This window comes from Salvia hispanica, chromosome 4 (genome assembly GCF_029641045.1).
Source record: "Salvia hispanica isolate PSC_SH4W2 chromosome 4, Shi_PSC_v1, whole genome shotgun sequence".
In the NCBI taxonomy this organism is placed as follows: domain Eukaryota; kingdom Viridiplantae; phylum Streptophyta; class Magnoliopsida; order Lamiales; family Lamiaceae; genus Salvia; species Salvia hispanica.
This window is the reverse complement of record NC_142695.1, coordinates 40757400-40784246: the sequence shown is the minus strand read 5'-3', so window position 1 is coordinate 40784246 and position 26847 is coordinate 40757400. Positions and strand designations below refer to the sequence as shown.

Below are 26847 nucleotides of genomic sequence, written 5' to 3'. Positions count from 1 at the left end.
CGAATGTGCTATTAGGAGCTATGTGCTTACACTCTTACACTATAAGGGCACTTTGGCCTAGCCTGCACCCTACAGATCGTGGTTTCGAGAGAAGACATGTTTTTTAACTTAGTGATAGCTTAATAAATCTTGAGACTTTAGTCGGCAACTCGGCATAACTCGTAGATTGATTAACCACAAATTGACATAGAGTTATCGTTACGTAATCAATAGGTACACCCATGTGATAGTGTTTTCCTCCAAATTAATATTTTAACATATAATTTATTTTTCTTTAGTAGTAATAGAATCATTTTCTGCTTAGTTGTCTAGATAGTGATCGAGATTAAGTCACGGTATTTAAGCTTCTACAATTTTTAGTTTATAAAATTCCATCTCTAAATAAATTTTCACCCCTATCAAACATGCCATAAAATAATGTTGACCCAACACCAAAGCCAAAACTAACATAACATCAAAATGATACATAAACCAAATCCATTACGGCAAATGGAAGATAAAACTAGTGACCAACGTCACAGACATTAGCAGTATCCAGGAACGAAGCCACTATGGGCCTGGGGGCTACTGGGCCCCCATGAATTGGTTTTATTATTATAGTTATGTTGATTTTGTGGAGAATACGGAAATTAGTTTGGGATAGGGAAAAAATAGTTCTATCATTGATGTTGTTTCTTTGAATTTCTCATATTTTTTTAATATTATTTAATTTATATGTTAAAATATTATTAAAATAATTAAGGGTATAATTAGTGAGTTAAAAATCACAATTAAAAGCTTAATTAGTTGGTCAAAATTGGGTTAAACCCGTTGACCGTTATAAATTTAACGAAATTATTAACGGATGACCAATTGTGATCCGATTTGAAATGTATAGGACCAAAAAATTCAAAAGATAATGTTTAGGACCAAAATCGTAAAATAGACATATGTTCAGTACCAATTTTGGCATTTACTCTTATACATATGCTTTTAGGGTAGTAATAAAATGCAAACTTATATATTGTACAAACTCAAAACTCCTCAACACAACTTCAACACTGTTTCAATACAATATCAACACAGTGTAAAATTTCAAGATTTTAATGCCAATACAGTATCAACACAACATCAATCATTGACTACCGTTGAAATTCTATTGACATTTTGCTGTTGATGTTTTTTTGTGATCTGTTGACATTTTTCAATGGTCCAAATCATAATTTTAAATTTGTACAATATTTAAAATTTTCATTTGATCACGTCCCTATGCTTTTAATAAACAAATTTTGTGGTTAGCGCTTAGGTCTGTGTACTTATTGGTTACTGCTCTCGAATCCTAGAGGCCACAGTTCTCATTTTTCCCTTGTTTTATTTTTCTTTCATACAATTCCTAATTTTTGTTTCCTTCTTTTAATTATACTTCAGCTTACAAAACTCATTTTTTCGTATTCCATTTTTTTCCTTGTTTTGTTTATCCTTCACCTACAATTCCCATTTTTTCCTTTCCTTTTATTTATACTTCAGCTTATAAATCCCATATTTTTCTATCCCATTTTTTCAATTTATTTTCTTACACTATATGTTCAAGAGTTTTACTCCCACGACTATTTTATTTACATCAGACTTTTAGTCTTATTTTTTAAACGGCACGAGTTTTAATACACAATTTGGTAAAGTAAGAGAGAGGTAAAGAAAAATTGGTAGAGTAAGAGAGAGGGAGAAAAAAATTGGTAAAGTAGGAGAGAGGGAGAGAAAAAATAATAAAATTAATGTTTAGTGTATTATAGGGCACACTTTAAGTTGTTAATTGTAGTGGTATAAGTAGTAAATAAATTGATGTATATGGGTGTAAAGATTTCCTAAAATAAAAAGTTTGAAAGTTGCTATTTTTAAAAAAGTACTAAAATGAAAAGAGTTGTTATTTTTAAAAAAAACAGAGGGAGTAATTTACTTGCATCTTATTTTCTAAAATTCATTGCTTCGTCACATATAGTTAGCTTTTTTATTTATACTATACTCTCAGTCATTCTCTACAAAATTTAGCCGTTTTCACAACTGTGTTGTATATCGAATTCTGAATACGATTGTCAACAAAAGCCATAATAAGTATATTGGGTACACCTTAGTCTTGTGTAATAGTAGTACTATAGTATATCTTATTTTATCATCGTGAAATCAATTTTTTAGCAGGTAGAATGAAAATCATAAATCATCTTTATTCATGTTCGACGCAATTAATTTTATGATCTTGCTCATAAAACAACAAACTAAATTACATACTCCCTCCGTCCGCGAATAGGAGTCCCGGTTGGCCATTTTCATCTGTCCGCCATTAGGAGTCCCGGTTAGACATTTTATCTTGGGAGTATAAAAAATGACCCCAATTTTCCCTTAATTTAGAAGCTGCAATTAATTTTAATCCACTTTGATTACAAATAATAATATAAATGGGTCCCACATTCCACTATCACACACTTAAATTATTACATTCAAACTTTTCTTAAAACCCGCACCCAACTCAACTGGGACTCCTATTCGCGGACGGAGGGAGTACCAAATATCATCACTTAAAAAGTCATCTCGATTTAAACAAAAACTAGATTACATTGCAAATTGTGAGAATATGGCTACAATGAGAAACATTGACATAGGGAATTTACCAGCATATTTTATTAATAAGAACATTAAGAGATGAATTATTTAACTCCGAGGTGGTTTCAGAGATTGTATAAAGCACTTATTCCTTGAATATCATCTTCATGCAAATTCTTGATCTCGCCTGCACTGATCGAGGGATACATGATTGATGCATCAATTGAGCTATGCCCGAGCCCTAGAAGGTGCCCGATTTCATGAAGTGCAACGGTTTCCAAGTCGAATGCATCCTCAACTGACCCAATCGACCACCACTCGTCCGCGTCATAATGAAACCTTCCATTAGTTGGTGCAAATGCATGAGCTATGGTTCCACCGGGGCCATCAAAAGGGGCTCCGTCTCCATGGTCATAGCGGTGGAACCCTATAACCAGGTCAGCAATTTGATAGGTTTGGACACGTGCAAAGGTGAAATGTGTGGAAGATTGCCATTTTTGGAAGGCACGTGCCACAGGGGCCATAGCCTCTATAGGAAAGTTGAACAAGAATCTATAAGTGAGATGAGTTTTAGAAGATGGCCATTTAGGGCTTCCCGGAAAGAAACTAAAGTGGGACACCATGTGGACCTTGCTTGAGCCCGACTTGTGTTTCTTGTCGCGAGGATGCATGTAGTTAGTGCCATTCACAATATCAGGCACCCCACATCGCGGGGTTGTCATTTTTGATATAGTTATAGTATCAATCCTTCCCGTAGGTTCGATACCATAATTTTCTTGATAGGTTTTGATGGCTGACTCTAGGATATCATCAAAATCATCGTCATTGGCATGAGTTTGATTGAGATATTCGAGATAGCCGAATTCCTTGAGATAGACTTTGAGTTGATGGATGCCTTTTGTGTTAACACCCTTGTGACTACCTTTTAATTGTTTGATGAAATCAAAAGGTGATGGTTTTTTGTCACGGGGGCTATTTCTCATGGCATGGCTAATAGTGGGAATGAATAGAAAAGCAAGAAAGGCAAGGGAAAGCAACTGAAAAAGCTTAAGAGCCATGTAATTAGTGAGTATGGGAGATTGTGTATGTTATGTTGTGAGTGATGCTAATGCTCTTGCTAGAGATCTATTTATACACATATAATTCGCATGGGACAAATTAATGGGAAAAAAAGTCAATCTTAATCACCTCAATGGTCTAACCTAAGCTAGCCAGGTATCTTCATTAAGGAATTCAATTAAGGTAGAATGGACTTGTAAGACTTTTAATTTTAAAATCGTGACTGCTAAATTCTAGGCTATAAGTCCGGTCTATAAAAATTACTCCGTACTTCAAGATTCCAATTTATTCTATTTTTCCTGTTACTCAAGAACCAATCTTCATTTTTCTTGATATAATTTGAAGACGACTTCTCTAGATTCAGCTATATATGTGTGTATGTATAATTTTTTACACATGATCACGTATAAACAGGGTAATAAATATATGTTGTGAATAATCGTGCCATATTATTAAATTGTTGAATGATTGGGCGGCTAAGCTTACATTTAATTTTGGGTTTCAAAGTCTAATCTTAATTACTAACATGCTGAGTAGTGATCTTAAAGATAATTTGAATTGATCATCTGCAAACTTGCATATATATAATCATTATAATCATTGGTCAATGATGTATAATATTGGTTCACACAGTTTCACTAACCTAAAAACACAATGCTTGGATGATACTATTACTCTAGAAAACAACTATTACTAATCTAGGTCATTATATTAAAAAATAAATGATCCAGAATTAATGGTTCAAAACGTTTTCGTTAATAGCCTGTATCGTTTCGAGGCATTTAATTTTATCCAGGTGGGAAAAACATTACGCAGTTGATTATGTTAACTAATTAAATCTAATAACTTCTTTCTCCTTAACATGGTCTCTCAAAATTATAGTAGTAAAATTTTACGTGTGTCTCTCAATTTTAATTATTTTTCGCAATACTAATTTTATGAGAATTCTAACCATATCATATTTGTACATGTTCAGATTTAAAAAATATATATATATATAATATTATTATCGCTGAAAAACAATACTTATTTCATCTCATTTTAGTTGGGGCATTTTTTTTCGGCATGAATATATAAAAATGAGTGTTTAGAAGTTAAATGGATATAGAATAAAGTACTCCATCCGTCCCAAGATAAGCGAGTCATATTCCTTTTTGGGATGTCTCACTATAAGTGAGTCATTTCATTTTTTGGCAAAAAATCATCCCTCTTACTTGATCCTCCACTTACTTTATTCTATCTTCACTCATCTACTTTTTGCTCTCCACTTTAACTATTTAAATACCGATTTATTAAATTCCATGTCCAAAAGAATTGCTTAGTTTATCTTGGGACGGAGAGAAAAGGAAAAGTAAGAGAGAAAAGAAAGAGTAAAGTATGAGAAAAAATATACAGTAGATATTTTGTCCCAAAAAAGGACTCAACTACTTTGCGACGACCCAAAAAAGAATATTAGAATATGATTCAACAACTGTGTCCCAAAAAAGGACTCAACTACTTTGCGACGACCCAAAAAAGAATATTAGAATATGATTCAACAACTGTGGGATGGAGGGAGTATTATTTTTGCTTTGACACTACAAAAAAAGAGCTGTTTCCCGAGCACCAAAGTGCTCGGCAAAAAGGGAAATTTGCTCGGCATATCCCACGTTACCGAGCACTTCACGAGTACTTTAGGTGCTCGGCTTTCCCTTCGTCGGCATTTTTATCCGAGCGCTTCTTGGTGCTCGGCGAATTGGTCAACTAACCCGGCAGTGGCGAGCACTTCAATGTGCTCGGCAGGGCGAGCACCTCCATGTGCTCGGCAATTTCGAGAGGTGGGGTTTGGATGTAGCGATCACCCCACTACTTCGAGCAGGTTGGCGAGCACATATATGCGCTAGGAATGCAGCAAGCACCTGTGGGTGCTCGGTATTTTTGAGGGATGAGGTTTGAGTGTAGCGAGCACAGGCAGTGCTTCGACATAATGGCGAGCACATCCATGTGTTCGGAAAGTATGTTGTCCTGGAATTTTTTTAATATATATATTCTACAATTTTAATTATTTAAAAAAATTAATAAATAATAAAAAATAAAAACAAAGCTTACATAACATTAAAAAGATAAGATTGTTTAACAAAAATATATAAAGATAAGATTGTCTTACAAAATTACACTAAACTACAATTTTTTTTCATTAAAAAGGCTTGGAGGGTGGAAGTTCTTGCTTTGTCGCCAGGGTTGAATAAGAGAACACATTTGGATACTCCTCGCGTAGCACGTCCATGCTGTTGTTTCCGTATATTTCTCCTGCAACGATGTAGATTTTCGTTGAAGAAGGATACCCCATCGCCTTGAGCAAGAAAGCTGCCTCTCTCGGAGACATGGGGCAGCCTCCCTGCAACCGTCTCTCTTTGCTGTCGATCTCCTTCTCCTTCCAATGTTTCATGTTGTACCTCATCTCGCGAAGCTCCTCTGCTTCCAGAGGAGCTAAGATTGTGGTTGCACCTGGTGAACGCAAGCATGTATTTCTCGTACCTGATCCAAACAAAATCAAACTAGGTCAACAATTAATCTTCTTTAACCTACCAAGGTAAAAAGTAATACTAGTAGGATACTTTAATTACCTCAAGTGAAGAGCAATCTAAGGTACGTCTTCGCCTCTGAGGCGCTCAACCAGTTTCATTCAAAACTCTTCAATCTCAGGGATGTAGCAAAGGGTCTCATAGTTAGAACGGCATCTCAGCTTCTGTATGGAGGGAAGGCCATTGTTGGTAAGGTGAGCAATTTACACAATATCCAGATTTCATCAATTAAAATAGCAGATAAACTAAGTTTGAATTAGTGTGATACCATCTCCTGCAAATTCATGGGGTAGCACATGTTGACATGGAGGCCAGACCCGATAATATCAGCAAGGATCTCGTTGACAGCTCCCGTTGGATGAAACTGATCCCACCATATATGACTAGAGGCGTTCAAGCAAGCCATGTCAGAAGATATGGACAGTATCCAACCCTGATAATGGCCTAGGCCGCAGCATGCATCACTCGTGACATTAAACCCTGGAAATGAAACCAAAATCTAGAATTAGCCGTAAGTTCTCCTAGCACGATATGAAACAGAGCGATTAACATTCTCACCATAACGATCAGAGTTCTTCATTAGGTCCATTGAGCCTTCAAATGCATCGCAGAAGACAATGTTGGCCCCTTCAAGCTCGTGGTTGAGTTTTCGACCATGTATCTCATAGCATAGTTGAACTCCACTATCATGTCGTTTATCATCTCTACACACTCTCCATTCTCGCTCTCATACAGCCATAAGTAATAAGGGGCACATCCCAGAGGAGCTAGTCCCATTACAACCACATTTCTCACATTTGCAGTGTACAGATTCTGCAATACAAGTATAGCAACAATCTTTGATAACAAATTCGATATTCCCTTAATCACCTAAGTAACAACACTCAATTAAACATAAAAAAGATCACAATAACAAGGAAGAAACGATTCCAAAAGAAGTGAAGTGTAAGAAGCAATGCAGCATAGTCCTTACAGGTTACCCGAGACGAGTCTATCTCAATAATAAGTGAATGTAGAAGCTGAAAGGGCAGATGAAGATTCCTTACCTGAATCTCGAGCTAGGAACTGGTTGAAGCTCCAAGGCAAGTACAAGGATTGCACTTTGGATTCATTTAGGAGATAGTAGTGTATGTAGTCGTTGCTCCCAATCAAAATGTAGAATATGGAGTTGGAAATCAGATTTTTTGCTGCAACCTCCTTCATGGTGATAATGAACTGCTGAAACGTGTCCATCACCTGCTGGATCTGCTGAGCAAGACATATATGTTGCCCCTGTATAAAATATTGAAACAAGATGTTACTATGTAACGCAGGAAACAAATGCAATCCACAAATTTAGCATTTGAAGCACTAGAAACTTTCTGTAGAAAAACATTTACCAATCATGAACCCTAGTTTTTATCTTCCAAAACATCAATTAGTTTTAACCAAAACATGCTCAAAATCATCTTACAGTAGAATATGATACTCAATAACTTATATGCCAGTCTACTGTAAAATGCAGCATATAATTTTATTTTATCAACTCCTAATCAAAAAAACACACTTTTCCATATTCAACGCATCAAAATAACCATCTACAAACTAGTATATATGATTAATGGAATCATTAACACATAGTCATCATAATCCTCCATTTTGATCTACAGAATATCTAATTCCAGTTACACACGAAAATCCAAACCTTAATCGACTCCTCTAAAGCACGAAAATTCAGAGTATTTAAAAGCTTATCAATCAAGCACCAGAGTCAACAATCCAAACCTCAATCGAATTAGATAATAGTACAATAGAAATCGATGATACCTCACCGATTTCAATCAAATTTTGACAAATAAAAACCAACAATTACATAACCTCCTCACCGATCTCGGCTCGACGATCTTCTCCAAATGCTTAAACGCCACCAGAACGGTCGAATCTCGCCGCCGATAACTATTTAACAACGGAGTGGGATGAAGAATCAGAAAGAAGAGAGGTTTAGGGTTTTTCTATAGAGGCGGTGAAAGTGAAATTTGCGCGGAAATCATTTTGTTCTAACTGATATAGTAACTTCCAATTATAATTTTTGAAATTTCCGAGCACATGTGCGGTGCTCGGCATTTCTTAAAAATGTAAGAGCATCCGCAACGCTGACTCGATGCGGGCTCGGTCTCGTCTCGACGAGACGAGCCAGCATCAAGACAGCGTTGCGAGGCTCGTCTCGTCTCGACGAGACGAGACATCTCGTCGCACGCGACCCGGCGAGGCGACGCGCGCACCCACGTGGCGCGCGTTGGAGCATAACGTGACGCCCACTTGCCGGCCCGCGAGTGGGCGTCGTATTTATGACGTAATAATTTTTTTTAAAAAATTTGAATTTAATTAAAAAAAATAAAAAAAATTTCAAACGGTCGAATTTTTAAATTTTTTTTATTTTTTATTCTTCTATAAATATACTCCATACTCCATTCACTTTATACACAAACACTACTCTCATTCCTCTTTCATTTTACACACAAACACTACTCTCAAATTGTTGAAAAAATGTCCGGCAAAGGAAACTCCAGCGGCGGCGGCGGCTCCAGCAGGCGGCGGGTGGCGGGTTCGACTTGAACTCGTTCGACGATTGGGCGAGCATGTACAACTGTTTGGGTACTCCCGGTTCGTCGCCGGGCACCCAAGGCTCGACCACCCCGCCGGCGTACCAAACACCACATTTTGATGTGGATGCATACTATCGTCCTTCCCCCCAGAGGTACGGGCAATCGCCGGGATTATCCCAAATTCCGGAGAATTTTTTGGCGCCTGAACGCAGTTTGTCCGACTGGCCAATTGGTGGAGGCTCCGGCTCCGGCTCCAGCTCCGGCAGGATCAGCCTCAGGCTCGGCGTCAATGCCGGGGAGGAAGAGGAGGAAGCGGATGCAGAGGCTGTGGGAGACGGCAGCCGTCATCCATACAGCCAAGCTGAGACGTTGGCTCTGTACGACGCTTGGATCAGCGTCTCGTACGATGCTGTCGTCAGGAATCAACAAACCCACAAGTGTTTTTGGCTAAAAGTCACCGAAGTTTACAACGCACGAAGGCCGAAGAATACCGTTCCCTGCAACGTGAAGATGCTCCGCAGTCATTGGGACCGTTGCAACAAAGATGTCAAAAAATTTTACGCGATATACAGGGGAGAAGAGGCGAATTATCAGAGCGGAGCCAGTGGAGCCGACATTCTGAGAGCGGCGTTGCGGGTCTTCAAAGACGACGTCGGCAAAGATTTCAAGCTTGTCGATGTTTGGTCGCAAGTCCACCACCTTGAAAGGTGAGCTGGCGGTGTCGAGTCGGGCTCGAAACGCACGAAGCGCACGGCGCGTGGCCACTACTCGTCTAGTGATGGCAGCGAAGGCAACACCTCACGTGAGGTCATGCCAACCGATGATGCACGGGGGTCTTCTTCCGGTGCACGACGTCGGCCGCAAGGGACCAAGGCGGCGTAGGCGGCGAGAGCGAGAGGGATGGGCCGCGGCGGACCAAGCCAGGCGAGCGAGGGCTCGGGCTCTGGCACGGGCACGGGCTCACACACCCTAATGTCCATGTACCTGGTCGCCACGATGGCGGACCTTTCAAAAATGACTTCTGCCCAAGTTTCAGCCCATATGGCCGGAATTGAGTATATGAGAGCTCAACTTGGTATAGGTGCACCGCCGACTTCATAATATTGTATTGCTTCATAATATTGATACGTAATATTGACATGTTTTATATTTTTTTGTTGTTAAATAAGTGGAAAATGTATATATTCTATGAATAATTTCATAAGTCTTTATTTTAATATATCCTGAGCACATTTTGTTGTGCTCGCCATTCTCCGAGTACATAAATGGTGCTTGCCATTGTTGATTGATTGTCAGGCCAAGCACGTTGACCTGCTCCGAAATTGCTCGGTGTTAACACTCCCGTGTCTGATATTGCCGAGCTCCTTCGATTGTGCTCGGTATGTTGCCGAGCATAGTTGATGGTGCTCGCTATTTTCAGAGCATATTTAACTGTGCTTGGTAACGGTGCTCGGTAAATAGCCTTTTTTTTGCAGTGGACACCACAATATCCACTCAGAAATATAGTATCATCATAAAAAAATACTACTCCCTCCGTCTCATAGAAATAGACCGAATTTCTTTTCTCATCTGTTCGATAGAAATAGTGGTAACCTTTTTTTCTTCTCTTTTACTTTATCAGCTCCACAATCCACTACATAATTTCAATTATTTTTCCTCCTTCTCTCGTACTTTATCAATCACGCATTAAAACTCAGGTCATTCTCTAATTAGCCTATTTTTATGGAGCGGTGGAAGTATTATTTTTCTTCAGCCACATTATAATTCATTCAGAATATTATTTTCCGTACATCAGAATTTCATAACTCATAAAACATAATGTCATCTTCACATAAAAGACAACTCCCCCCCGTCTAGAAAAAAATAGTGCTATGTTTTCATTTCGGTTCATCAACCAAAATTAGTCTCTTGGCATGGCATATATTGGAAAAGAATATATTTGGACTCGTTAGTTCTATGATTCTTAAACATATAAAGGTGAGAGAAAGCAAATGTCAGCGTAATTGAAGAGATCGAAACGAGTCAAATATATGACAATTGGTAATTAATTGTGTGAGAAATTTAATCAAATTTTTTACTTCAAATCAAATTCACCTATCAAAAACCAATTTTTTGTGTTTTGCACTGAATCAGATCTTTTTCTATTCATAATATCCACAAGGAAATGAAAATGAGTTTGAAGTACACACGATCGAACACAATTGTTGTACAAATGAATAGTAATCTGATCTAGAGTTTATATAAAGCCTTAATTCCTTGAATATCATCTTGATCCAAATCTTTAGTCTCTCCATGTTTAAATGTTGGACACATAATTGCTGCCTCAACTTTGGAGTGTTGCAAGCCAAGAAGGTGCCCTATTTCATGAAGAGAAATACTTAAAAGGTCAAAAGCATTTTTATTTATGAATAGATAAAACCACTTTTCATCGAGATCGTAATGTAGCCTTCCATCTGTAGGGTAGTACGCATGGGCTAGGACTCCCCCTTCGCCATCAAACGGGAACCGATCGCCATGGTCACCTCGGACAAACTCTAGGGTTAGGTCAGAGCGTTCGGCGGCCCCAACTTTCGAGAAAGTGAATTTTGTGACAGACGCCCACTTTTTGAAGGCAACTTCAGCAGGGACTATAGCTGTATCGGGAAAGTCTCCCGCGAACTTGTAGGTCAAATTCCGGTTAGATGGCTCCCACTTCTTTCCGTTAAAGAGGGAGTAATGGGACACTGCGTGGATCATACTCGAACCCAAACCCGAATGATGTTGCATGTGGTTCACGCCATTGATGATGTCAGGGACCCCACATCGCGGTGCAGTCATTCTTGATACTGTGGCCGCGTCTAGTATTCCTGTGGGGTTGAGGTTGTAGTTTTCCTGATAGGTTTTGACTGCTGACTCTAGGATGTCGTCAAAGACATTGTTGTTTGCTTCAATTTCGGAGAGATGTTGAATATAGCCAAATCTTTTGAGATAGGCTTTGAGCTTGTAGAGCCCTTGGGTGGTGTTTCCCTTGCCACAACCTTCTAGATTTTTTATGAAATCAAAAGCAGAGGGGTTTATGTAACTAGCATAGCCAATTGAAACATTTAGTATGAAAATTAGGAGGATGCTAACAAGCTTAAGTGCCATGAAATGGAAGGACTATGTACACACTTTAATCAATTTTGTTTTTTATTGTTTATTTGTACGATTACGAACGTGCGTATTTATAGGTATAAATTTGTTTATTATTTGCCACAGGACACGCTTGCATAAGTTCTTTTATTATTTGCCACTTATAAATACTCCATCTTAAATGGAAGTGAAAAGATCTTTAAATGATGAAAAAGATAAATTAACAAAAATTGTTTATATAAAATAACCTTTAATTTAATTCTATTTTTAGGATATAATTTTATGATTAATTAAATGTTGGATATTATTTACTTTATTATTTAGGAAAATATCATTGATTTAGATTATGAAGTATCAATTAACACACTACATAATTAAATTACTATATGTAATTATGAATAATTACTACTATAATCTAATAAAGTACTATATATTTTTTAAAAGAAATTAATATTTGATCATTTAATAGTTTAGTATCTAGTTTTTATTTTAGTTTGTACTCTTTTTTTCATAACTTGTTTTTTATTTTATTTTTGTTAATTTTTATTCCAAATTATTATTCGATATATATCATTAATGTAGTTACAATGAAATAATTTAATATATACAAAAAAATAAATTAAATTAGTAGTAATGCATTTTTATTATTGAATTGTGAACTACATGAAAAAATGTTATAGCCATAATGATTTAACATTTTTTGCATTATCTTTTTTGTGTTATTTTCCTTTAATACTAGTTTCCTTAGCTTGTTCCTTTTGTCATTAAATATCCAAAAGCAGATATATGAATATTTTTTATTTTAATTTACTTTTAATTATGAGTATTTTATATTAAGGAAATATTAATTATTATTTATTTCTTATTTAATATGAAAGGTATTTATAGTAGAATTAAAGCACATACATAGGTAGTTGCATTTATAATTTATAATTTTTAGAATTATTTAATCACAAAATAGTTCGATGCAAATAAACTTCTTTTTAACTTATTTTTTAATATTATATCAATTTCAATTTTATTCCATGATTTTTTATTACAGATGTAGAGAACAAAAGGAAACCGACTTAATGGTAATCAATTTGTTGAATAAAGATACTCAGAAATTAAGTACATATTCTTGTAGTCATTTTATAATTTAAATTTTTCTTGTGATCATTTAATAATTTACAATATTAAAAATAATTTAATAATAAAATTATTGGATGTGACTGAGTATTATCGCTTTAATGTATTTATTTTAGTAGTACTTATCGAATTTATTTATATTGCATGTTTTTGAGTGATGTGTAGAAAAAAAATTGATTTAATGATTATCAATTAGTTGGGTGATAATAAAAAAGTAAATATATATACATGTAGTACTTTTTAGAATTAATCAATAATAAAATAGTTAGATATGAATGACTACTATTGTTTCACTTTTTATAATTACACAAAAAATAAATTTGTTTTATGATTTTTAAGTCAAGATATAGAGTACACAAGTCTATCGACTTAATGATCATTCATTGGTTGGATGATAGTACTAAGAAATCATTAGATGTGAATGATTTTAATGGTTTAATTATTTCTTACTTATTACATAGTATCAAATTTATCTTTATTTATTAAAATAAACTATATATACATGTAACCGTTTTTATAATTTAGATTATTAGAACTATTAAATATTAAAGTTGAATGTGAATAATTGTTATCATTTTAATCTATTTTTTATATTTATACTAGTATTACTTTTTGTTTCATAATCTTTTAAGTCAAGATGTAGAGTACACAGAAAATCGATGTAATTACCGTCAATTAGTTGGATGAGATTACTAAGAAATTATGTACTCCTATTAGTCCTATATACTAAGTATATAGTCATTTTTATAATTTATAATTTTAAAATTGCCTAATAATAAAATTATTGGATGTGAATGATCTAGAGATTATATAAAGCCTTAATTCCCTGAATATCATCTTGATCCAACACTAAATGATGGATACATAATTGCTGCCTCAACTGTGGAATGATCCAAGCCAAGAAGGTGCCCTATTTCATGAAGAGAAATAGACCAAAGGTCATAAGCCTTATTATTTGAAAAGATAGAACCACTTGTTATCCAGATCGTAATGTAGCCTTCCATCCGTAGGGTAGTATGCATGGGCTAGGACTTCACCTTCGCCATCGAACGGGTAACCATCGCCATGGTCCTCTCGGACAAACTCTAGGGTTAGGTCAGAGAGTTTGGCACCCCCAACTTCCGAGAAAGTGAATTTTGTGACCGAGGCCCACTTTTTGAAGGCAAGTTCAGCTGGGAGTTTAGCTGTTTCAGGGAAGTCTCCCAAGAACTTGTAGGTCAAATGTCGGTTAGATGGCTCCCACTTTACGTCAGTATAGAGGGAGTAGTGGGACACTGCGTGGATCATGTTGGTTTCTGGAATTACAAGATATAAAACTAGCCGGGCGTAATACAACCCAAGAAGAAATACAAATGGAAAAACTGAAACACGATTACAAGAAAAAATTCGAAACAAGTAAACCGTGAAAGTGTTTAGCCGAGTCGAGGAGTCCTCTTTCCGCAAGACGAGATACGCCCCGTTAGTGCTCTTCGGATTGGCGTTTCGTCCCCAAATATAAAATGGCTACGTCTCTGATGAAGCAGCACCGCTATCAGCAGAGCTCCGGCGAACTGGATGGAGGAGAGGGCAGAGCTTTTGACAGAAAAAACAATGCAGAAGAGAGGAGAGAGTGTATGATGCGGAGTGCTATCTAGTTTCTGGTGTATAGAATGCTAGAATGACTAGCCTATTTATAGGCTCAGTCCACTGCAGGGGTCAACACAGCCTTGATGGTTGTCATCAATGCTAGACCGTAACGGTCTTCGGTTACGAGGCGTTACAGAGCTGAGAGTTGAATCTAGAAACTTCTAGATTCGATCATGACGAGGTGTCTTGGCTCGCTGACGTGGAAATGGTGGTGGTCTAAAATAAGGTTGTAACTTCCAATGTGGGATAATTAACTCTCTTAATTATTCCCTAAACTTCTCTCATAGCTCATTAAGTTTGCAATTTTGCACAACTTTAATCCATTATTTCTCACTCACCGGGAATCGGATTTGAGAAAATGAATATACCACGGTCATCTACTCCGAACGTAGATCGACGCTACATCATTTAATTTCACAAAAATTAAATGTCTCGTTGAAATTATAATTGGTCAAAGTCCATTGACCGGCATATATTCCAACAGATCATACTCGAATTACTCGAACGATGTTGCATGCGGTTCACGCCGTTGATGATGTCAGGGACCCCACATCGTGGCGCAGTCATTCTTGATACCGTGGCCGCGTCTATTATTCCTGTGGGCTTGATTTTGAAGTTTGCCTGATAGGTTTTGACGGCTGACTCTAGAATGTCGTCAAAGACATCGTTGTTTGCTTCAGTTTCAGAGAGGTGTTGAATATAGCCGAATCTTTTGAGATAGGCTTTGAGCTTGTAGATCCCTTGGGTGGTGTTTCCCTTCCACAACCTTCTAGATTTTTTATGAAATCAAAAGCAGAGGAGTGTGACTAGCATAGACAAATGAAACATATAGTATGAAAATTAGGAGGATGCTAACAAGCTTAAGGGCCATGACTAGGGAAGGATCATCTACGTAGGTACTCTTGTTTTTTAGATTGTATGTTTGCATGACTACGAACGTGCGTATTTATAGGTATAAATTACTGAAGTCCAAATTTGGTCCCCAATATTTGTCCTAAAAAAACTTTTTGGTCTTATACATTAAGCGTGTGTAATATTTTGATCCCATTTGTCCAAACATATAAACTAACAGTCAAACGTGTTTGACCAACTTAATGATTTAATTATAATCTAATTAACTTAACTAATTTAATAGAAATATTATAATTTATAAAATAATTTTTTCCTTAAAATAAAATTTGATTAAATTAAAAGGAAATTTACTTAGAATAAAAGTTAAAAGGGAAATTTTTCTTTCCACAAATCGTCACAAAAATAACTTTAAAAATTTGTAATTTTAGTAAAATACTCCGTTTAATACGACTAATGAAAAGCTCCCCTTTTTTTTGCACAAAATTTTAGTGTTTATTACATAGAGAATATATATGAATCAAATTCATAAGTATTTAAGTAAATTTTCTATAAATTTAATCAATTTTTATTTTAAGTGAAAAATATTTATAAGTTTTAATATTAAATTAATTAGATTATAATTAAATCAATAAGTTGGTCAAACATGTTTGACTGCTAGTTTTAACGGAAAAAAGTTAAGTTTATACTAAAACATATTGTTTGAGACCAAAAGGTCACACACTAATGTATAGGAACAAAAGCAATTCGCGTAGGGGGGAAAACAGATTTTAGTCAATTTTGCTTTATTCCAAATTATATGCAATATATATCATCAATGTTGTTACGATGAAACAATGTAATATATAAACAATAAATTAAAATAATAAACCATTTTTATAATTGAACTGTGAACTACATGAGAAAATATTATAGCCAAAATGATTTAATATTTTTTATTTATCATTTTTCTTTTGTGTTATTTTCCTTTAATACTATTTTCCTTATCATGTTTTTTTCCATTAAATATCCAAAAGCGGATATATGAATTTTTTAGTATTTTAATTTACCTTTAATGATGAGTATTTTTATATTAGGGAAATATTAATTGTTACTATTTCTTTCTTAATTAACATGAAGGGTACTTATAGTAGAAATTAAGTACATATATAGGTAATTGCATTTATACTCTGTAGCTTTTAGAATTATTTAATCATATAATAGTTCGACGCAAATAAATTTTTTTGCTTTAACTTATTTTTAATATTATATTAGTTTTAATTCCATTTCATTATTTTTTTATTCCAGATGTAGAGAATAAAATGAAATTGACTTAATGATAATCAATTTGTTGAATAACGGTACTCAGAAATTCAGTAGATATTATTGTAGTCATTTTTATAATTTACAGTTTTTCTTATAGTCATTTTATAATGAGTGAACTATAAAATAGTATTCCCTCCGTCCGTCATTAGAAGTCTCATTTGAGTTTGGTACGGATTTTAAGAAATATAGATGAAAGTGAGTGAGAAAAGATAGTGGAATATGAGACCCATTTTTATATATTAATTTTATAATAGAATGTGAGTGCAATGAGTTAATGGAAAGTGGTGTGTATCTATCATTTATAGTAAAACTGAACTGGGACTTCTAGTAGCGGACAGACTAAATGGTAAACCGGGACTTTTAATGGCGGACGGAGGGGGTATCCAGAAAATGTCATACTCACCTTCTGAGCATCCAACGTTCCAAAAATCACATGTTTGGTCAAAAACGCCCAATAATAACAAATTCAGGCACATAAAAATAGTCTTCTTCCTCCATTTTGGTTCGTCCAACAAAAATAGCACATTTCTATTTTTAGCAAGTCTTTTTTTTTATAAGGTGGAACTTATTCTCTATTAACAAAACTTCAATCATTTTTTCTTTCTACATCTCTACTACTTTACCAATTTTGCATTAAATCTTGTGTCGTCCACAAAGTCCCTATATTTGTGGGATGGAATGGGTATCAAATTATCAATTAAAGTATATATACAAACTATACACAAATACCTCATGTTAATAGAAACTAAAATAAGATAAATAATATTTTATTAATTTATTTTTAAAAAATAATTGCTCTTATAAAAATTAAACTATAATCTCTAATCTTTTCATATTTTTACTGTCACATTTTTAGAATAAAATAAATACAAAAGGTTTTTGAAAACAAACTTTTTATAGAGTACAATTGAAAGAAAGACAAATAATTAAATGTAATCTAGAGATTATATAAAGCCTTAATTCCCTGAATATCATCTTGATCCAAATCTTTAGTCTCTCCACGACTAAATGTTGGATACATAATTGCTGTCTTAAATGTGGAATGTTGCAAGCCAAGAAGGTGCCCTATTTCGTGAAGAGAAATAGACCAAAGGTCAAAAGCTTTTTTATTTATGAATAGATAAAACCACTTGTCATCCAAATCGTAATGTAGCCTTCCATCCGTAGGGTAGTATGCATGGGCTAGTAATCCACCTTCCCCGTCGAACGGGGCACCATCGCCATGGTCACCTCGAACAAATTCTAAGGTTAGGTCAGAAAGTTCAGCGCCCCCAACTTCCGAGAAAGTGAATTGTGTGACCGAGGCCCATCTTTTGAAGGCTAGTGCAGCTGGGAGTTTAGCTGTTTCGGGGAAGTCTCCCAAGAACTTGTAGGTAAAATGCCGGTTAGATGGCTCCCACTTAGTCCCAGTGAAGAGGGAGTAGTGGGACGTTGTGTGGATCATGCTTGAATTACTCGAACCATGTTGCATGTGGTTCACGCCATTGATGATGTCAGGGACCCCACATCGCGGTGCAGTCATTCTTGATATTGTGGGCGCATCTATTATTCCCGTGGGGTTGAGTTTGTAGTTGGCTTGATAGGTTTTGACTGCTGACTCTAGGATGTCGTCGAAGATATCATCGTTGTTGGCTTCGGTTTCAGGGAGATGTTGAATATAGCCAAATCTTTTGAGATAGGTTTTGAGCTTGTAGAGCCCTTGGGTGGTGTTTCCCTTGCCACAACCTTCTAAGTTTTTTATGAAATCAAAAGCAGAGGGGTGTATATAACTAGCATAGCCAATTGAAACAATTAGAGTGAAAATTAGGAGGATGTTAACAAGGTTAAGGGCCATGACAAGCGAAGGACTATCTAAGCACTCTAATCACTTTTGTTTTTTTGATAGATATTATATCTTGTGCGAACATATTTATAGGTATTATATCCCGCAAGTCACGCTCACATCAACATGCAATGTAATATACTATCTTAAATGAATAATCATGAAAAGATTTTTAAATTAATACATCATAATATAGATAAAATATAGATTTAAATAAATATTAAATGATTTTTTATTGTTTTCACGTGTAAATATTATAATATATATTGATTTCAATTTATTTATTCTTTTATTGAAACTGAACATATGGTAGTACTCCCTCCATTCCCTTATAACTGAGGTGAAACTTTTTGGCACGAAATTTAAAAATGAGATATTTAGTATGTCAAATACATAGATAAAAAAGTAAGAGAGAGAAAAAAAAAATAGAGTAAATAAGATAGAAAGTGAATAAAGTAGAGCGAGTAAAGTAAAAGTGAGAAAAAGGGTTTATTATTACTATATATGGAAATAACTCACCTATGACGGAACGAAGAGAACACTTTTTTTTCCTCTCAACTCTAAAGAAACATTTTGACTTTTGAGACCGTGACATATTAAACTTTTTTAATTGATATTGCTATATTTTCTTCTCTTTTCATTAATAAAAATTAGACGAATCTATATTAATAGTACTCTCTCCGTCCGACTTTAAAAGGCTCAGTTTTTCACTTTAGTCAATCCTACATCTGGAGTCTTGGTTAGAATATTCTCTAAATGGTATTCGGTTACATGTTCTATTAATCTCATTCCACTTTTTCACTATTTATGGTGATTTTTGGGTGAAAATACCTTCCAAATCAATTTTTTAGCAAGAGGGCAATTTCATCCATTCATAAAAATGTGATAACTAGGTACTGGATATGATATTTTCAATATCTCTTTCTAGTATTAGATTTGATATTTTCTTATAATTTGAGTGCCTTAAATGATATTTTTCATTTCACTTTCAATCACTTTTAGTCAAATCCTCTTTTCATTTCTTTCTCTTAAATTATTAGAAAATAAACAATCAAAATAAAAAAATACTAGTATAATATTAGTAAATTTATTTATTATAAAAATTTTAATCATAAATTTAATTATCAAAATATTTTGTAGCTAAATTTAATTTTGATTATGATTCAACCTTTTAAATTACATTATCAAGAATAGAGTCTTACTTACATTATTCTCTATCTTGTTTTACTCTCTCTCCACTTTAATTACCATTATTCACTTTTTACTTTACGCTATCTCCACTTTAACGATTTATTACTCTCTCCGTCTCTTATAATTTGTCAACATTTAAACCGAAAGGGTTTTAAGAAATGTATTAGAAAGTGGTTGAAAAAGTTAGTGGCATGTGGGTCCTACTTTTATATTTTAATAAAATATGAGTTGGAATGAGTTAGTGGAATGTGGATCCATTACTAAAAATGGTAAAAATAAAAGGTGATAAATTTTTAGGGACGGACGAAAATGGAAATAAGTGACAAATTTTTAGAAATAGAGAGTATTATTTTTTGCAAAACGAGTGTAAAAAAAGAAGTGTGACAAATTTTCTGAGACGGATTTTCTTCATTGGATTCAAGCTCTAGACTCATTTGGATATATCTCTTGTGCTTAAGTCAAGAGTTTAAGTTAGGAAGAAAGAAAATGAAGTTTAAGGCGAAATGTCATCCAGATAGATAGTGCTAACATTGTCATCTCCATAACATTTCACCTGGCCGAGTACACTTTCCCCAACTTCACTCGGCCATGCCACTAAGTCGCACTTTTTCGTCGAGATGAAACTATTTCATTTAAGTTGCATTTCTAGTGCATATTTTTATCAGTAAACTATATCAGAAATGATATAACCTACTTATACTTTATTTTGTAAATCCACAGACTACAATAATTGAGTTCGAGATATCTTTAATAGTTAGATGGTTTTAAAACAGATATTGCACGCAGTTACGCACATACAACCACCATATTATACAACAACAACAACAAACCTTAACATAAGCATTATCGTAACAAGATCACACAGAATCATGTGTGTGAAATTCTAGCAGACACCGCTGCTCTTCTTGTCCGAGATCCTCCTCCAGTAGCTGAACACATCCCTCTGAACCTCGAGGACGCTCTTCTCCGACCTCTTACCGTCATCGGCAGTGACATGAGCTTCTTTTACAGCAGCACGAGGCGGCATCGCATCGAACTCCTTCACTACTTTCTCCATGTCTGAGATGAGCCTCTCCGCCAGTGTATGGCTGAAGTCTTCTCGCACTACAATGCGGAGCACTGCAACGTGCTCTGCATTGGGAGGCATGGTGTACGCCGGGACAATCCATCCGAACCTCCTCAGAGATTCAGATATCTGGAAAACTGTATAGTTGGTGCTGTCCTTGAGGGAGAAGGCCACGACCGGCACTCCGACATCTTTAGAGACGATGTCGAAACGCCCGGTCTTGGCGATCCCTTCTTTTAGGATCTTTGCGTTTTGCATGCAGTTCTCCATTATGCTTTTGTAGCCCTACCCACAAAACAGTTAGATGGAATACATATAGTACTTACTATATATGTTGAATTGTGACTGTTTCTTTTTAAGGTCATGACATTCTTCAAATTCGAAAAGCAGACCTAAGAATTAGGTGTCCTAATATGGAAAATTATCCTCCCTCCATCCCACCATAAGCGACTTGTAATCCTTTTACGGACGTCACACCTAAAGTGGGTCATTTCTTTTTTTGGCAAAATAAACACTGATATTTACCTTATTCTCAACTTTATTCTCTCCACTTCTTCTCTTAACTTCATTTTCTTAATGTTTAGCTTACGGCGGAACAGAGGGAGTATCAAGAACTAACAAATAATAATGGAGAAGAATTGACGAAATCTAAGGAAATGTACCTCAAAACCAAGTCTTATGAATTGATAGTACTGGGCAATGATCTGGCTAGAACCTGCAATAAAAAAAATGAGTGGAAGGTGATAGCAAAGGAAAGAAAACAAATACTCCCTCCGTCCCGTAGAAATAAGCTATATTTCATTTTTCATCCGTCCCATAAAAATAGTCCATATCCATTTATGACAATCTTTTTCTCACTCTCTTTTAGTTTACCATTTATAGGCCCCATAATCTACTATACAATTTCAACTACTTTTTATCATTCTCTCTTACTTTACCAATTATACATTAAAGCTCGTGTCAACCCAAATGGCTCATTTCTTTGGGACGGAGGGAGTATAACAATATCAAACATTGGTGCAAGATACAATTGAAACTATATAAGTCCAAGTCTAATGGCTCACTATATCACCAATTGATTTTAGGATAAAATTTCTATCGAAAGAGAGGCAATATTAGAGCAGTGAAAGGTGGTGACCTTTGGAGAAGTTCAAGGTGAAAGTAGGTTGATCAGAACCAAGGTAGTTGATATGGAAAACAAGGTCGTCTGGCAAGTCATGGTGGCTCCTCCAGACAACCCAGCCAACACCGGCATAAACAAGGCCGTATTTGTGGCCACTCACATTGATGCTCTTCACCAGAGGTAAACGGAAGTCCCATTCAAGGTCGGGATAAACAAAGGGGGCAACAAAGCCTCCGCTGGCAGCATCAACGTGGATGGGGGTGTCCCACCCCGTCTCCTCGTTCTTCTTCGTCAGGAGCTCGTTTAGCAGCTTCACATCCTCGAATTCTCCAGTGAGAGTGGATCCTAGAATGGCTGCAACGCAGATGGTGTTCTCGTCCACAAGCTCCACAGCCTCACCCGCATCCATCGTGTAGTAACCCTCTCTAAGCTTTACCTCTTTAAGCTCAACATCAAAGTACCTACCAAACTTTTCCCAGCAAACCTGACACCACACACCTTTAATTGGACTATATAAACAGAGTAGCTCTGCATTATCCTTGTAATCAATCAAATTGTATAAAACCGAGTAAGAAATACCTGGACATTAGCTCCGGTGACGATGTTGGGGTTAGTAAAGGGTTTGCCCATCAGCTTCATTTTGGCTTGCCATTTTCTCTTGAAGGCAAGGCCAGCAAGCATTATAGCTTCTGATGAGCCCACAGTGCCAACACCAAGGGCTGTTCCGTCGTCGCCGACCGGGGCGTGGAACAGATGTGCTATGATATTCACACACCGATTCTGCAATGAACAATTAATTAATTAAGTAATTGATTAATCTGTGGACACAAGATGAGTGATGATGATGAAACCTGAAGCTCGGTGGTGACAGGATACTCATCCATGTCGACATAGTTCTTGTTGATGGCGGCCATGATGAGCTGATCGCACTCGGGTTCCATCCAAGTGGTGACAAAAGAGGCCAAGTTGAGGCGAGGGTTGCCGTCCAGCATTAACTCATCCTTCACAATCTGATAGGCAGCCTCCTTGGGCATCGACCCTTCTGGAATCTTCAACCGGGGAAGGGAACTGCACGCATATCTCGAAGCAAAGGTGCACCGGAGATTCTCGTCGGCGTCGCCTGCGGTCTTGCTCAATACCATGATGATCGCAAATGATGGATGATTCGGCAATCCCACACACACGCACACGCACATATATTAATATCATATGTCAAAGCGCTGTGAGAAGGCCATGTAGCAAGCTACTTCTGTAACGTGCCATTCAAACTCGCCACTCGTCATTTTCCCATCAATATATTTTATTTATTCATTCTCTTTTCTCGAGGATGCCCTTCATGTATCTAATTAATTAAGTCTTCTAATTGTACAGTTAAATGGAAGAGAAATGTGTGGGAAAAGACAGCGGGGGTGCATTGCATAACTCTTGAAACGCAGCAAGGGGAGGCAAGGGGATCCACGTACACGTTACTCTATTATACTCTATAGGTAGGGCTGGCAATTTTTGACACGACACGATAATCCGACACGAATCCACACGAAATTATTGGGTTTGGATCAAGTCTTATTGGATGCGGGTCATTATTGGATCGACCCACTAAGAACACGAAAAAATCGGGTCGGATGCAGGTCGGGTCGGGTAACCCGTTAAAAATTAATATTATTATTTTTATTTTGAGTAAAGATAAATTTGCAAAAATTGTATACACAAAATGCTCTTCAAATTTTAAAAAGGATAATATTAATTTATTTTGATTAGATAGCATCATTAATTACATATTTTTGTGACTAATTTGACCTTATTTATAATTTTTCATTTTTCATTTGTATTGTTGTACAATATGTACCAAGACCCTTATTAAAAGATAAAATTTTAGAGAGAATAATCATCCATAGTATTTTAATGGAATAATAATGGAATAATTTTTTATTCATTTTATTTAAACTATCACAATGATATAAAGATAAATAAATTGCTTTTTTTTTTACAAAGTATAAATTAGGAAAACACTCTTTTGTTAGGAAATTCTCTCATATTATTTTTGAAACCATTGATATTTTATCATTAATTTCTAACTTTTAATTTTGAAAATAATATTATACATATTGGTTGATTATTCTATCTAAAATTATTAACATTATAATATGGGTCATTCAATGATGAAACATTGTTGGACTCGACACATATAATAGTAATACAACATTCAAATGTATAGCACTTGCTCCATAAATTGATAAGATCATGAAAAATTATTAGTATTACTATATTATAAATCACAATATTTTCAATATTTCATTTACTGTATTATTTTAATATTACTTTTATAATTATTTTCATAGTGCGTAATAATATCATAATAGAGATGGTATGATGATAACATGTGGAACCCAACATGTAAGTTATAACATATCCTTTAATTATATGACTACTATATAAATTGATATATTTAAATATTATGATAAACCACAACAAATTTTAGACCCATATTATAAAATTAATTTATGATTAATAATCTGTTATATATTATAGTGCATCAAATGATACATAAGAGCTAGTTCGATGATAGAAGGTTGTTGCTATCAACGTCTAGGCGTGTGACACTTCAAGTATATTAGTTAATATATTCAAAATATATAATTATGTCTTCATTCATGTAATTTTAGATAATAATATTAAATGACCATGTAATGACCCTACTTTACATATTCCTTCATGTTATAATATATAGAAAATATTTGAAATTACAAGCTTCAAATTATATTTCAAATTACAAAAATTTAAGTAGTCGAAAGAAATGAAATAATACAATGTACGTGAGAGATCCAAGTGAAAAATAAAACTAAATCAATTAGTGTTTAGAATAAAAGGATAATTTGAATAAATTTATGAAAAGTAAGTTTATACTTATAGATACAAAACGTTAATTCAGATATTATGTACTAGCAAAACTAATCAACAAATACTTTTATAATATAATTTATTACTATTATATTCTTTTTATTTTGATTTAATAAATTTAATTTAAATATTAGTATTTTCACTCTTTTTTGTTTTGTTCTTTTTACTTCTTTAGTTCTTTTATCTTGTTTCAAAATTTTTTGTTGGGTTTTGGAACAAAAGTTATGTATTTGGAACAAAAGTTATGGATTTTGTTGGGTTTTTTTTGGATTTTGTTGGAGTTTTGTTGTTTAAAATGGAACATCTTCATGCTATATGGCTTTTTAAAATGGAACAATATGTAATCGTGTTGTTATCGTGCTTAGGTTGTTATCGTGTTGTTATCGTGTCGGGTCAACCCAAAGTGGTTCGTGTCGGTATCGTGTTCTTATCGTGTCCAGGTCGATATCGTGTTCTTATCGTGTCGGATCAACCCAAAGTGGTTCGTGTCATTATCGTGTTCGGGTCGTGTCCAGGTCGTGTCTGGGTTTGAAGGTGGCGAGTTGGGTTCGTGTTCGGGTTTGGGGCTCCCTTAACAGGTTGGGTTCGGATTTGGCCTTATTGGGTTGGGTCGTTATCGGGTTGACCTGATAACGACCCAATCCGCACGATTTGCCAGCCCTATCTATAGGCAAGGAATTCTATAAATAATATATTCAATAAACTTCTTACTTAGAGCATTCCCAACAGTTTTTCTAAAACCTTCCTTATTTCTCCCTAACTCCTGCCACATCAGCACCATAATTTATCTCCAGTTTTTAGCCAACTTTTAGCCAACTGCTCCAATGGTTTCTCCCTTATTTCTCCCTAATTCAACATTTCATTTTTACATCATCACTAATTTAATTGTTTTATTTTTGTATATAATAAAGCTAGCTAATTTAATTTATAAGACAAAACAAATAATAGTAATAAAGTTCGTTGTATTAAACATGGGTAAACAGGAGGAAATGAAGAGAGAAAAGAGATGAGGATGGGGAGAGAATGAAGAGAAGGTGTGTATTTATAGGGGGGAAATTAAAATATATATATATATATATATATATATATATATTTATCGCCGAATTATCGCCCACAGTGGTCGGCGATAATCCGGCCATTTTTCGCCGGTTGGCGATAAAACGGGAGGAAAAATCGCCGAATTATCGCCGACCTCTCCCATTGGTCGGCGATAACTCGGCGATAGACGGCGAAAAAACGCCGACTTTTAGCCGGCACCATTGGGAGTGCTCTTATGCTTTACTGTGTCATTTTATTTCTATTGATTAATAGTACATACTTATAAACCGTATAATATGTAATTAAGTAAATAAATTATGTATACCATTTATCCAAATATTTATATTTTTAGTTTACCGAAATTAGTTGATATTAGTAGTTTTAACATTTTAATTCTTTATAACGAGATGTGTTAAAAACTTATAGTACATGCGTAATAATATTATACTACTATAGTTTTTAATATTATAGTAAATAATATCGTAATACTCCCTCCGTCCCAAGATAAGTGACTTGTATTCCTTTTTGGGGTGTCCCACTATAAGTGACCCTATTTCCATTTTTAGCAAAAAGTCATCTCTCTTCCTTTATTCTCCACCTACTTTATTCTCTCTTCTCTCCTCTACTTTTCCCTCTCTCATACTTCACTCTCTCCACTTTAACTTATTTAAATACCATTCCTTAAATCTCGTGCCCAAAAGAAGTAGGTCACTTATCTTGGGACGGAGGGAGTACATGTGTTATAAAATAAGAAGTTTTGAAACATATACTCCCTCCGTCTCCCATTAAGAGTCACATTTTTCCATTTCGATCCGTCCCCAATTAAGAGTCACACTTCATTTTTACCATAAATAGTAAGTAGGTCCCACATTCCACTAACTCAATTCACTCACATTTTATTATAAAAC

The 26847-nt window shown here is 35.2% G+C and overlaps 1 protein-coding gene and 5 pseudogenes across 1 annotated transcript; all 6 read right to left on the bottom strand.

The window, feature by feature from the left end:
* Positions 1–2482: 2482 nt before the first annotated feature.
* Positions 2483–3653, bottom strand: LOC125197431 (metalloendoproteinase 3-MMP pseudogene; annotated as a pseudogene).
* A 2156-nt stretch (positions 3654–5809) lies between these two features.
* Positions 5810–9130, bottom strand: LOC125195147 (GDSL esterase/lipase At5g08460-like; annotated as a pseudogene).
* Positions 9131–11011: 1881 nt separating this feature from the next.
* On the bottom strand, positions 11012–11908 carry LOC125195146 (metalloendoproteinase 2-MMP pseudogene; annotated as a pseudogene).
* Positions 11909–13820: 1912 nt separating this feature from the next.
* LOC148928653 (metalloendoproteinase 2-MMP-like) lies at positions 13821–15518 on the bottom strand (annotated as a pseudogene).
* Positions 15519–17738: 2220 nt separating this feature from the next.
* LOC125195145 (metalloendoproteinase 2-MMP pseudogene) lies at positions 17739–18635 on the bottom strand (annotated as a pseudogene).
* Positions 18636–20544: 1909 nt separating this feature from the next.
* Positions 20545–23194, bottom strand: LOC125192066 (glutamate decarboxylase-like). Its single transcript, XM_048089521.2, has 5 exons — positions 22855–23194; positions 22583–22783; positions 22019–22487; positions 21543–21595; positions 20545–21165 (listed from the first exon to the last, which is right to left on the bottom strand). The coding sequence occupies exons 1-5, from the start codon at positions 23143–23145 to the stop codon at positions 20698–20700; spliced, it is 1482 nt and encodes a 493-aa protein (XP_047945478.1). The 5' UTR covers positions 23146–23194; the 3' UTR covers positions 20545–20697.
* Between the last annotated feature and the right edge of the window lie 3653 nt (positions 23195–26847).